Source organism: Somniosus microcephalus, chromosome 3, assembly GCF_052327205.1.
Source record: "Somniosus microcephalus isolate GS21.2 chromosome 3, FLI_Smic_1.0, whole genome shotgun sequence".
Classification (NCBI taxonomy): domain Eukaryota; kingdom Metazoa; phylum Chordata; class Chondrichthyes; order Squaliformes; family Somniosidae; genus Somniosus; species Somniosus microcephalus.
This window is the reverse complement of record NC_140989.1, coordinates 108,164,497-108,178,744: the sequence shown is the minus strand read 5'-3', so window position 1 is coordinate 108,178,744 and position 14,248 is coordinate 108,164,497. Positions and strand designations below refer to the sequence as shown.

Sequence of the window (14,248 nt, the reverse complement as noted above, 5' to 3'; positions counted from 1 at the left end):
AGATTGGTACCTAATTTAAAGGCCCTCAGTTACTACAATAGGCTTAGAGCACTAGGGCTTTTTACTCTAGAAAAGCATAGACTTTGAACAGATTTGATGGCTGTCTTTAAAATAATGAAAGAATTAGACTTGGCCCATGTGGATAGGCCATAGGTTAAGGTGGACCAGGGGACACAAATATAAGTCATGCAAGCATAAAACTAGGTTAAATGCTAGGAAGTACTGCTTTTGCAGAGAGTCATCAACCTCTGGAATAAGTTGCCGGCACATGCAATGAGTGCAGATTCGCTGCAAACATTCAAAAAGGAACTAACTAATGAGTTCCTGAGTGTGGCCAACATAACTGCATATTGAAGGTAGGTGAGTATAGGGGGACGGGTCTGCCAGTCTCCCTGGTCTCCGGAAACTTGTTTGATCACCTTCAGAGGTCGAAGAACAATTTCCCATTTTTCCCTAAATTGACCAAAGGTATTTTCCCTCCTCTCCTAGAACAGTGTAAGGCTGGTAGGTGGATGGCGGTGATAGTGTGTAGAAGTTATACCATTACTGTATGGTACAGGCTCGATGAACCAGCTGGTCGGTCCTTCATTTTTGTAATGTTTGTCACAGGCACAAAAGAGCACAGGGTCAATTTCATCCCCCTCTGAAGGCGCTGGCTATGTCTGGGTAGAGTTCCATGGCACAGGTTGCCCTCCAGTGCATCATCCAAGTGGCCATTCTTCAAGTGTGAGGCTGGCCATTGAAATGTCTCTGGCTCCAATTTCCTTCTGTCCTCTTCTAGAAGTGCCTGATCTCAGCTGAGATGGTATCCACAAGCTGAGATTGGGAGCTCAGCATGACCCTGGAAAGTGCACATGTGGACGTCAGGCGATGAGGAGATCGGCCTCAACTGCGATGCTCCCACAGTTGAATAACCTGCTATCACTCACTATTTGAGCTCACACGTGAAAAATGTCCACGTGCAAGGTTCTGGAGAAGAATTGGCCTGTGGAACCATATCTAAGCAGGAGACAGCACCTTCGGAAAAGGAGAAAAGTAGCAAAAAATAACACTCCCACCTTGTTGTTCCTCCTTCCTGCTGCAACTAAATGTAATGTTTAGTGTGCTCACCCAATGGTATTAATTAAATATATTCTAAGGTTTACCATCGAGACATATGGATCCAGTAGGTCTCTGATTCAATCCCTGGTTTAGCTGATTTAAATTGCAGTGGCAACGAGGCACATACAGTTTGCTACACCAAAGCTGAGCTCAAGGGAATCAGGGGAAGGGGTTCCTGCACCAAATCACTGTCTAGTGACTCTTGCTGAAGAGCGTAGCTATGTGGATGTTGGGATAGGCAGTGATACTCTCCATGGTAAAATAGTCTACTGCGCGAGCTCAGAAATGAAGAATTGAAACTTAGTTAAGGTACTAGAAGCCTGCTGGTGCCCTCAACATTGTACCCCAGCACGAGTCAAAGTCTTCAGGACAAGAGGGGAGAAATATGAAGAATAGATGGATCTCTATTCCTGTTTTTTTCATTTCATCTTAATGTGTCCAAGCAGATGTGATATCTATGTTTCATGGATGGTCTATGTTTGCCATTTTTTTCTCGTGAAATTTTCTTCCTTGCCCTAATCTCTAGAAGGTGTTGTAGCAGTATGGTATCACAAGCAAACAGGTATTGCGCCTAGGTGGCCACTATTCATGTGTGTACCTTGGCAATTCACACTTGGAGGCCATCATACTCAAAAATAATCCTGACCTCATTTACACACTTCAAGAACAGGTTGCTAGGTAGCCATCAAGAGCGAGCAGGAGCTAAAAACAATGGCAGATTTTCATCCTCCCCTCAGTTGGACACTGAGTCCACTGGTAGCATGGTGACTGCTGGCCCTGTTAAGATCAGCTAACTCAGCGTAGGTCGAGGTTCAAACGTAGGATCTTCCTGAATGCATGGCTCAGCGATTCACTGGATGAACTCCCTGAGCCACCAGGGGAACGTATTGACCAGTTCTTGGCACTTCAGGCTCAGCCTCAAACAAACTGCTACAGCTAGCTCATGCAGTAATTACTTCCCTTTCTCCTCTACAAGGCCCAGGTAAAAAGCTACTTCTCACAAGATATTGGCCAGCTTATTTGCTGAAAGCAATCGAGCCTATAAAGGCTAAAGCAGTGATAACTGACAGCCAAGCAACAAAGAGTTTAGCAATGAGACAGCAAAGAGAAACCAAAGAGCTGCAAATTGACTAAAGTAGCCAATATTTATGGATGAATACAGCCAAAAAAATATTATACGCGCAGTCAGCAGTAGAGCTAACATTATAAATCCAGTCCCGGGGGGCTGAGACTCCGACATCTCTATCAGTCTCAGAGTATCCAGGACACCCTAGTGTAAATTGTATGGGAAACTTCATTAACATTAGGGATGCCACTTAGGTCACCTACACTTACAAATTCCTTTTCGGAGGTCTGGCACTTGTTTGGAGACGGTCATCATATAATTCGTCCTCTCCCCTGGGGACACAAAAATTTAGCCTTCTCTGAAACACTCAGTCAGAGCCTAACAGGATGAAGGAATGTCTCTCTGGTGCAGCTCCTATGTAACCCAGCACTGATGATAAGCTTTCCACCATTTGCCAAGTCCAAATACTGAGCAAGAGGCAAGGCGAGTTGGATTTGGAGCGAGTGGGGGTTCGGTGTGGGTAAGATCCTAGAGTTTAGCTGTTAGCTTTGCTGATAATTAAAACTCAAACTCATTGGGAGCGATTTTTGGCAACTCGTTCAGGTGCTAACTACCCTCCGAGGTGGCCAAGATGGGGTCTTGAGCTGAAACGCCGGTTTAGCCCGCGTTTAGTGCAAGATGCCATCTTGGTAAAGGAATAGTAGCCTAGGAATAGGAACGTCCGCCCGGAGGCTCATTAAGGGGCTGATTGCCACTTTAAATGCCTGCTAGCGCTCATTAAAGAAGCTGCCCAACATTTTGGTGGGTAGCGCTTGTCCCAACGCCCTCTCCTAACAGCGACCAGCTGTTTGGGAGTAAACACGGCGTTGATGTCAATTTCAAGCGCTACTTAAAGGGATACTCACCACTTGAAGGGATACTCACCATTTCATTTTAATTGCTGCTGGATCTGCGAAGAGGACCTCTGAAACACATTGGGATACTTTCTGGGACACTTTGTCAAGACTTCAACAATACTCGAGCAACTTTTATTCCGCAAATACTCTCAGCACTTCACTTAAAAAGGATAAGTGCTGTCCTCATAGGAGTCACCAGGAGAAAGGGAGTGTTTGGACATGGACATCTTACTCGAGATCCCCCTTGGTCTGGGCGAGGAATGGGAGGAGGACATGAGGCCAGGCAGAGCAGCACCAGCTGCTGCAGGAGAGAGGGACAGGAGGGAGAGGTGGTGTCCTTCCCCCCACAGGTACAGGACATCTCTCCTCCTCTGGACCTCTTCCACCAGGACTTCCAGTGCCGCATCCAAGATCCGCCCTCTCCCTCGGTCCCCGAGCTATTCTGCAACGTGCCGCTGTATGCCAGCCCGCGCACTCCACACCATCAGTGGAAGTGGGTGCAAGGAGTCCACATATACTGTGCCACAAAAATTGCGTCTAATCAGCACGAGTGCTATACTGCAGGTTTCTGGTTTAGCACCTCCAGGCAAGTTCAATTTATGGTAATCAGCAATTAGGATCAAAATTGTGTACTAAATCCAGACTTTCAAACTTATTAGCACTGTACCCATTCAGCACCTCTTTTCGCCCTTTGGCCAAAATAACCCCCATTGTGTACCTTAATTACTAGGGCTCCCCTGATAGTCTGGTGAGTGAAGATTGCAACTTGTGGTTTATTAAGCCATATATACTGAGATGGTCGAAAATTCAATTGCTGGTCTGTGCTGAGCTAGCAGGAGGATTTATGCTTTGTATCTTATGGACCATATTCATTAGCTTAGGATAATGGTCCTGCACATTATATTTGCTCCATATAATGACCATCCCTTTTTTACTCACTTAGAATTCAAACTGAAAGCAGTTTACTAGCATTTCCGACTGTCCTGATTCAGTTCATGTTCTGAACCATTCATGCCATGTTAAATTACTCACCCAAGAAATCCTTCAATTTTCCTCCCTGAGGTAAATGGCAGGGCAGATGTCCATCAAGGGTTGCTACCTGTCTAATGTAGATCTTTTGCTTCACAGGTTATTAAAACATGTCTGATTTCCAGGAACTGAGAGTTCTTATTGCAAAAAGCTGTGACTGTTGAATATATGCCCTGGTTATACTTGATTGACGTACTGGATTGTAATTATTTTTTTGCTCTTAGTGGGTAAATGCACTGCATGGTATCGCAATAGGAAAACCCCAGGTTTGATTTCCAGTCAGAGTTAGCTGATCTTAGGCAGGGTTGCAGTTGGGACACAACAGTTAGCCTCAGTGCCTTTAAATTAGGAAAGAGATAACTCACCTACAGTAGGCACTTCTGATTGCCGTCCAGTGGCCTTTACTGGAAAGTCCATCTGTGTGGACATCAAGTGAGGACAGGATCGAGTTGAACTGTGATGGCCCCCATGATCCAAAACCATGTCAACACTCATGGTCTAGACTCACAGATGGCCACTTTGGGGAGCTATTGGAGGTGGTGGATCCATACCCCAGCAAGAACTAGCATCTTCAAAAGAAGGCCGAGGGGTCTATATTTTCATGGGGGTATTTTGGCAATTTTTCTTTTTTCTTTTTACTTGTCCACTTGGCCTAAAGTTTTGAACTGAGTGGCAGATGCATATCCTGCATGTAGGCTGCCACCAATTACTCCCACAGGTAGCCTGGCCACTAGGAGCTGCCAGAAGCTGCCCAGGCATGACTCTCCCCACTGATTTCCCCTCCCTCCCGATCAGTGTTTTCACACTCAGCATGACTCAGATCAGGAATCGATCTGTGTTGGGCTCAAACCAGTGACTAGCTGTTCTCTTTGGCACTAAGTGTTAGTGCACTAATGTTCAGGGCAGCCCAAATTGATTTAAAAAAAATAAAAATGTGATTGGTTTTATATATAGCTGCAATATAAATGGGGTTAATGTGCAGGTAATTAAATACTCCAGTTACACAAAACATAGATGTGCATTAGTTAACGTAATCAGCAGAACTCAAGAGTTTTGCTTTATAGTCACTCAGAATGAACAATAAATCAAGTGTAAAGACTCAAAGTAACCTGAATTTTGACTTGCGGATTGATTCAGGACTAGCCAAATTTGCCCTGTATTCAGACAACTCGAGACTCAGTTGCGCCTGTCCTTTAGACAAAGTAATGGCATGCATTTACAAGAGGCCAAAACATCCTGTTTCACGTATACAACCACATTTTGTCATATCAGAGCACTGTGCCTTCACAATACTATTTTCAGCATCCTATCAGAAGTTTCCTGTTTTTGCAGTTGCTGCTGTCTGCGACTGTAGAACCAGCACCAATGACAGGTGTGATTTATAAACGTTATACATTACAGCTGGTGGCCTAGTGGGGGAAGGGTTCAAACCCAGTCAGTCTCCCAGTAGCAGTGGCATGGCTTTTTGACAGTCTGTCATCTGTTAGGTCTTGGAGGGTTTCAGTAATGCGTCTGACACCGGTCAGTCTACCAGTGGCTGCTTATACACTCTTTGAAGATCTTGGTAATCTAATAGTTCTGTGAAGGTGCATCTGATCCCCGTCAGTCTTTAGATGGGTATGTATGCATGCTTTGATGGTCTCAATAGGTGTCGGAAGAGTGCTAGGTATGTATCTTATGCCTGTGAGTCTACTGGTGGGGCAGTGATGCAAGATATGGATCTGTCCCTGGAGACCTATGAGGGGGAGGGAACCATGAATACATTCATAATTCCTGTGACCTGGAAAGGCTTCTACAACCAGCTGGTTTCTTGGATCTAGCTTCAGCTCTACAGATGATTCAATTTTAGGCATTCAGATGCTGAAACCGATATTTGTAAGAAGATCCAGATGTTCATTCGTAATAACTATTCCCAGTGGTTCCCTGTATACCTTACTTCTGGAATATAGTGTAAAACCTAATTTGCAGTGTGTTACTATGCTGGGACAAAATCAAGACAGTCACACATTAATGAGAAAGCAGTCAGCACTTTTCAGTTTATCAGCTTATCAACCCACAATTGTGTTACAAGGTGTCACAACTGTCCAAGACAGCTGTCATTTATCTTACATACAGCCTTTTATTTTCCATTCCAGACAGGCTTTCCTCCTACCTACGCCACATGTATTGATCAGGAGACCCAACTCCTCCTCCCTCGACCCTATTACCACCAAACTGCAGACTTTCCTTCCTGGATCTCATGTTAGCTGATATTAATAGTTCCCTCTCCTCAGGTACTGTCCCCTCCCTTTCAAATCAGCTGCCATCACCACACTCTTCAAAAAAACACCTTTGACCCCCTCTGGTCTTGAAAACTACCATCCCATCTTCAAACCTCCATTTCCTGTCCAAAGTACTTGAACGTATTGCCACCTCCCAAATCCGTGCCGATCTTGCTCGCAACTCCAGGTTTGAAACCCTCCAATCAGGTTTCTGCCCCTGCCACAGCACTGAAACTCTGATCAAAGTCACAAATGACAGAGTGTGACTGTGAACATAGTGAACTATCCCTCATCATCCTTCTCGACCTGTCTGCAACCTTTAACACAGTTGACCACACCATCCTCCTCCAACACCTCTCCTTTGTCCAGCTGGGTGGGACTGCCCTCGCCTAGTTCCATTCCTATCTATCCAGCCGTAGCCAGAGAATCTCCAGTAATGGATTCTCTTCCCACTCCTGCACCATTACCTCTGGAGTTCCCCAAGGATCTATCCATGGCTCCCTCCTACTTCTCATCTGCATGCTGCCCCTCAGTGACGTTATCCGAAAACACGTCAGATGCCACGTATACACGAACAACATCCAGCTCTACATCACTACCACCTCTCTCGACACAGTATTGGATGAGCAGAAATTTCCTTCAATTAATCCCTGCCACAAACTCCGTTCCCTAGCCACCTACACCATCCTCCTCTCTGGCTATTTGAGGCTGAACCAGATTGTTCACAATCTCGATGTTCTATTTCACAGAGTTGAACCTTCAACCCCATATCCTCTCCGTCACCAAGGTCCCCTATTTCCACCTCCATAACATCATCCGTCTCCAACCTGCCTCAGCCCATCTGCTGCTGAAACCCTCATCCATGCCTTTGTTACCTCCAGACTCGAATATTCCAATGTTCACCTGGCCAGCCTCCCACCCTCCATAAACTTGACCTCATCCAAAATTCTGCTGTCTGTATCCTAACTCGAACTGAGGACCTTTAACCCATCACCCCTGTGCTTGCTGAGCTACATTGGTTCCCAGTCAGACAATGCCTCGATTTAAAAATTATCATCTTTGTGTTCAAATCCCTCCATGACCTTGCCCCTCCCTATCTCCTCCAGCCCTACAACTCTCATCTGCGCTCATCAAATTCTGGCCTCTTGCACACCCCCAATTTCCTTCACTCCACCACTGATGGCCGTGCCTTCAGCCATCTAGACCCTAACCTCTTGAATTCCTTCCCTAAACCTCTCCGCCTCTCTCTCTTCTTTTGTCGCTCCTTAAAAACTACCTCTTTGACCAAGCTTTTGATTTACCTGTCCGAGTGTCTCTTTATGTAGCTTGGTGTCAAATTTTTTCTGATAACACTCCTGTGAAGAATGTTAGGATGTTTTACTACATTAAAGGCTCTATATAAATGCAAGTTGTTGTTGTCTAGAGTCTCCTACTTACATAATAATCAACTTTGTCATTGTTAGTGCACAAGTGCAGTACAACGAAATGTAGGCTTGCGGCTCCCGAGAGCGTACATTTAGATTAAGACATTTAGACATTCAACATACATTTGGCTTGTAATACATTAACATAAACATAACCATAACCATAATAAAGTGCATTGGCAGATGTGCAGGCTTTAGAGTTTATTTGTGGAGTTCAGTAGGATGACAGCCCTGGGAAAGAAGCTGTTCCTAAATCTGGTCGTACGGGTGCGAATGCATCTGTAGCGTCTCCCAGATGGCAGGAGGGTGAACAGACTGTGGCTGGGGTGGGTAGGGTCTTTGATGATGGACCGTGACCTCCGTAAACAGCGTTTCTGGTATATGTGCTCTATGATAAGTCTAGGCTCTCCTGCTACCTACGCCACATGTATTGAGCAGGTCTAGGCTCTCTGCCCTACACATGTATTGAGCAGGTCTAAGCTCTCTGACCTACACCACATGTATTGAGCAGGTCTAGGCTCTCTGACCTACACCACATGTATTGAGCAGATCAGGCACTCCTACTGGAGAGGAGGAAGGCAGTTTCTCATGCCCAACTCAAAAGGAGTGGAGCTGCAGAACCCGAGGATTCCAAGATAAGTAATTAGGTTAAGTATCTAGATATCTAATATTTAGGTTCTTTGTGATTAGTACCTCAGTAGTTCTTGTTAAGCTGAAGTAAATAATTTAGTCTTTGGTTAGTTCGCTTGGAGGAGTGAATAGAAAAATAACTAGTTTAGACCTTAACAGCAATTATATAAATAATCACCTTATATCTAAGGAGTTTATTTTAAGTTTCTAATTAGAATGGAGGGGCAGCTGCGACCCATAGCCTGCAATTCCTGTGCCACATGGGAACTTCAGGATGCTTCATGTGTCCCGGAGGCCCACGTTTGCAGGAAATGCCTTCAGCTGCTGAACTTGCGCTGAGGGTTTCTGAGCTTGAGGGGCAGCTGGATTTACTGCAGGGCATACGGGTGGCTGAGTGTTTCCTGGATCGCAGGTTCCAGGAGGTGGTCACCCCAAAAGCCAGATAGAGTTCAGAGTAGCAAGTGGGAGGTCACCCAGAAGGGTAGGAAGAGGCAGGCAGTGCAGGAATCCGTCGGGAGTGTGACACTCTCAAACCGATGTTCAGCATTAAATACCTGTAAGAGTGATGACACCTCGAAGGAGTGCAGTTCAGAGCCTGGCACCGTGAGGCAAAGGACTGCACAGGTGGATACAGCAAAGTGTAGGAATGCAGTAGTAATTAGGGATTCGATAGTCAGGGAGACAGACAGGCAGTTCTACTACCATCAACGCGAGACCCATATGTTATGCTGCCTGCCTGGTGCAAGGGTAAGAGACATAACGGAGAGGGTGCAGAACATTCTGCAGGGCGAAGGGGAAGAGCCAGAATTCGTGGACCATGTCAGAACTAACGACATCGGGAGGAAGAGGGTCGAACAAGCGAGGAAGTTAAAAAGCAGGACCTCAAAGGTAGTAATCTCTGGATTATTGCATCTGGCATGTATCTGCCCATTTAGCAGTATATCTATGTCCTCCTGAAGTCTGCTATTATCATGCTCACTACTTACTATGTTGCCAACTTTTGTATCATCCGCAAACTTTGAAATTATACTCCCTATACCCAAGTCCAGGTCATTATATTTAAGAAAAGCAATGGTCCCAATACTGACCCCTATGGGACCCCACTGCAAGCTTCTCTCCAGTCAGACAAACATTTGTTCACCACTACTCTCTACCTTCCAACCCTTAACCAATTACATACTCAAGTTACCACCGTCCCTTTAATACCATGTGCTTCTTTTCAGAATAAGTCTGTTATGTGGTACTTTCTCAAATGCTTTTTGAAAGTCCATATTTACATCTACCTCATCAAAGAACTCAATCAGGGTAGTCAGACACGATTTACCTTTAACAAATCCGTGCTGGCTGTCCCTTATTAACCCTTGCTTCTCCAAGGGAGAATTAATTTTGTCCTTGACAATGGTCTCTAGTAGTTTTCTCACCACCAATGTTAGACTGACTGTTAGCTATAAGATAGGAAAATAGCATTTCATGCAGGATGTTCCAGTGTTCTGTATATATTGGCCCGTATTTTCCGATCGCAGGCCTCCCGTGGGCAGAGGCCTGCAATCTGGAAAAATCTACGCCCTTACCGGAGGACTCCCGGGACGCACACACTTCCGCTCCTGGGCCTCTCCAAACTGCAGGTGCTCAGGGCCCACGTATCCCAGAGGCGCAGGTAGTTCGTAGCATCTCTGGGATCACGTGGGCCATGGGGAGCCAATCAAAGAAGGGAATCTCCCTTCATACACTTGACAGGAAGACCTGTCAAATATATGAATGGAGATCACCCCAAAAACATAGTAAAACTTTAAATAATTTTTTTTTTTTAAATCACATTTTTAAAATGACTTGAAAATAAAATATATTAAGTATTTTAAACAAAAATTAAATTTTTTGAAAAAAATTAAAGTTTTTTACAGGGCTAAAAATAAACTTACCATTTTAAAGTATTTTAAAATGATAAATCAGTGAAAACATTTTTTTAAAAACTTTTTTCAACTCTTATCCTGGTAAAAGCAGGACTTACACCTGCTTTTACCAGGCGTAAGAATGTAAGGGTTTTCTGCGGGCGGAGGGTCTCTAAAAAACAGAACTCTCCACCCGCAGAGGCCCTTCTCCAGGGCAGCCGAAGGATCTGTCAAGAGCATTCTTGACAGATCGGAAGTCAGTTTTCAGCGCATGCGCTGTGCATGCCTGAAACCGGCATTTCCGATGTCCCTACGGGTGGGTACACAGCGTAGGGATCGGAATATCTGGGCCATTATATTGAAGTTATCTGCATGTTTCTGGCTGTTGTGGCTTGCTCAGTTTCAGCAATTTAATTTGTGGTAGCAAATAATGAATTTGACTATTAATCTGCAGATCAGGCTTGTTTCCTTCACACTCCCGGGTGTCCAGTTTCCAGTGGACACTGATGTTTATTTTGTTGCTGGTTCCCACTTGTTGTACTGAGTTGCCTGGGTGAATTTTGAGCTTTTGATGTACTGTATATACATTTTAAAGACTTGAAACATCAGAACAACTGATTATTAAACTGTGGCTCTTTAATACTTTATTACAAAAACTAATGACTGAGAAAACATTATAGGCCCAGAATTTGCTCAAGCAGGGCATCTCGCGGCGTGCGCAGAGTTGAATTTTTCCCCTCACCTTTCAGCACCAATTATTTTTGCGCCACAAATTGCTGGAAGTGCGAATTGATAATGGCGTGGTGAGGTCAACAGGTCAACTGGGACTAACCAATGAAATTTAACGATAGAAAAAGAAATAGAACGAATGACAGAGAAGGTAATAGGGTGAATTAGAGTCAAATTAGGTACAGAAAGAGAACTAAAGAGATGGAAAGAAAGATTGGATTAACAGAGAGAAAAAGAGACAGAAAGGAAAAGTAGGATTTTTTTTAAACCTCTAGGAACAATTTACTGCCTGCAGGAGTGAGACTTCAAAGTTTCAATTGTTGCCTTTCTGGGCCTCCAAGGTTGAGTGGTATGTCAAGACCATAAATCACTACATTAACAGTCGTAGCGAGTTTAATTTGTATTTACATCGCAAATCCAACAATTTCTTGAAAGTCACGGGGCGATTGATGGCAAGCTCCCGTTTTTGCGAGGCTCATGGAGGAACAGTGCAAATCATCCAGCAAATTCTGGCGATTCACCACTCATGAGGTATCACTTCCTCACTACAAATTACTAGATTTTACATGGACTATTAATGGAGAGTGCCATGAACTCGCCATTATTTTTCCAGCAGATTCTGGGCCATAATTTTCACAATAACAATGGGGTATAATTTCCACAACAGTTCCCTGATCTCCCGCTGTAATGTTGGTGGAAACCTCAGAGAAACAGCCGTTTATGCTGAAGTTACAGTGGGAGATCAGGGAACCACTGTGGAAATTATGATTTAATTTAGGTTTTAACACATTCACTACTATATACAATACTACAGGTCACTACTATATACAATACTACAGGTCCCAATCACAGTCCCAAGATTTATGGAGATAGGAGCTCCAGTAGCAGTAGGGCCACTATAAATAGCCCGAATGCCCCTGGGCTAGAGAGGGGGATATCGGTCTGAGTTCTCATTCCTGATCTCTATCCAGTGATCCACACTGAAAGAGCATACATGTGGGCATTATGAGAGGACAGGCTTGGGCTCAGCTATGATGCCCAACCCCATGGTGCAATTGATCCTTTTATACCATATGGTGAGTGAAACCACTTTTTTTCCTGGGATATTTGCTTAAATAGTGCAATTGTGTTTTTTTTAATTTTGCAATGATACTTAACATTTACACTACATGCATGTTCCTTTATTTTCTTTGATTCTACCAATTTATTAGATGAAAAACCTTAATAGGGTGCAGGAGAAACCCAATCACAGAGAGGTGCATCTTGACAAGCTCTACCAGATGTACAGTCACTCCTTTGCTAACATGGCAGTCGCCCAACGGTAAGTCTACTGGTCTTTCTTTGAGTTTTATCCCTAAAGTAGAACCCCTCAGAAAGTTATTTATTGAATAGAAAATCAAATTCAGGAAATTATTTAGCCTTATTTCAGTGGGTACTCTGATTTTAAATAATTTGTGGGTATTTACTTTCCTTTTTATTAAGAATTCCATACAACAATGTCAGTGCACTGGCATCTGACCCTGTCTGCATATGTGCAATGGATTGTGAAAGACTCTAAGTGAATGTTGATATGGTTCATACTCCAGAATCACCAACTGCAGTACTTGATCTGGAATTTGGACTATAAATTCTTTTAGCCACATGGATGAATGGGTCCCAGTAAAATAGAATTTGGCCGTCTGCGAGAGAAAGCCAGCCACCAATTCAGTTCGCTCTTTATTAGCATTTGAATCAGGCTGAGGTAGTTGTTTTGCTTTAAAAGAGAAATGTGTCCTTTGTTCTAACAATTAGAGCCAAGGTCATTTTCCCATTCCCTTTTATCAGCTAAAATGGACATGGAAATGACAATAAAGAAGAAAGTTTGTTCTACTGACTGAAATGTAAATGTGGGCTTTGTTCAAGTGAATCAAGCTCACCATCACACCATTTGATGTAAATTTATTCACTTCAGATTCTTGGGGATCTTTAATTTTGTGGCAGCAGCTCCACTTGCTCACTTAGAGACATTTGAAGAGATGGACTTGTGTACAGAATCCAGATTTTAACAATTTTTTGAAAGCAAAATGTAGCACAATTTCACTACTGTGTTAACTGATGAAATATCAGCTGTCCCACTGGCTCAAAGATACAACCTTTGTGTCAGGTTCCAGGTTAGTTTCACAGCCCGTGCCAAATTAATTGATCTTAATTTGGACAGGGATTAGGATGTTCAATTGGATACAGACCGCTTATTTTAAGAAAGAGAAAAATTGCCATGATTCACATTCCAGCTCCTGGAAATGTGCAAGTTTAAACACCAGGTGAGGACAGAATTGGGCTCAGCAGTGATGTTTTCCAATGTTGACAGTGCATGCCAGCAGGCTAACCAAGTTTCAGAGATGAATTTTGGACACATGAATAAGGTACAATATGATGGCCCCTCCCCCACATCTGGACCACAGCCCAATGAAGGAATCAGCACCTTCAGAAGAGGGAGACAAAATGGGGCGGGCGAGGGAAGTATGTGCTACAAAAAAAACCTGTGAAATAGTTCTAATCATAGGCAAGCTATCAGGAGCCAAGAACAGGACTATCTTATATTATCATATACAGATTTCCCTTAGTTTCAATCCAAGCATCTCCTTTAATTCGCCTTTAGTTCTCACTGTCTCCAATACTATGGGTCTATTCTCCACAGAAAAATGCACTCGTGCCGTTTAAATGTTTTTCTGAAATCATAAATGGGATTGAATGCTTTTCTGCTGCAATGGCCGCAGTTTTGTGTTTCCTGTACAATGGCCAAGAGAACAGAAGGATGACCAGCTCCTAGGTCCTTCATCAATGCTGCTTTGATACTACCCACAAGAGCTGACCGGCGTGACTCTGCATATCGTTCAATCCTCCCGACTTCCTCGAGGAAATGCTTGGCCTCGGCTCCACACATTCCCATGTTGTTGCAAATGTCAGGAACTTACTGAGTTGAGGACTGTGCACAAAGCCACAACTTACTATTCTATAACATGCTCACACTTGCTGCATCACTGTGCCACCTCAGTCCAAGTTATTAGCTCTGAAATTCACTCCTTAAACCACTGCGCCTCTCTACCTCTCCCTCCTCCTGTTAAGACCCTCCTTAAAAGCATTCCTAAGTGGAGAGGGAGAGAGCAATACCAAATCTTATCACTGGCAGTATCTGGTATCTCTTTGACTAAACTTTTGTTCACCTGGCTCGGTGTCAATTTTT

General features: G+C 43.9%; 1 protein-coding gene across 1 annotated transcript in view; it reads left to right on the top strand.

The window, feature by feature from the left end:
* The window catches only part of LOC147121253 (uncharacterized), a 208,917-nt gene that overhangs the window by 180,295 nt on the left and 14,374 nt on the right, over positions 1–14,248 (top strand). Inside the window, exon 9 of the mRNA XM_085981466.1 lies at positions 12,237–12,346. Coding sequence (XP_085837592.1) covers positions 12,237–12,346 — 110 coding nt within the window. The remainder of the gene's footprint in view (positions 1–12,236; positions 12,347–14,248) is intronic.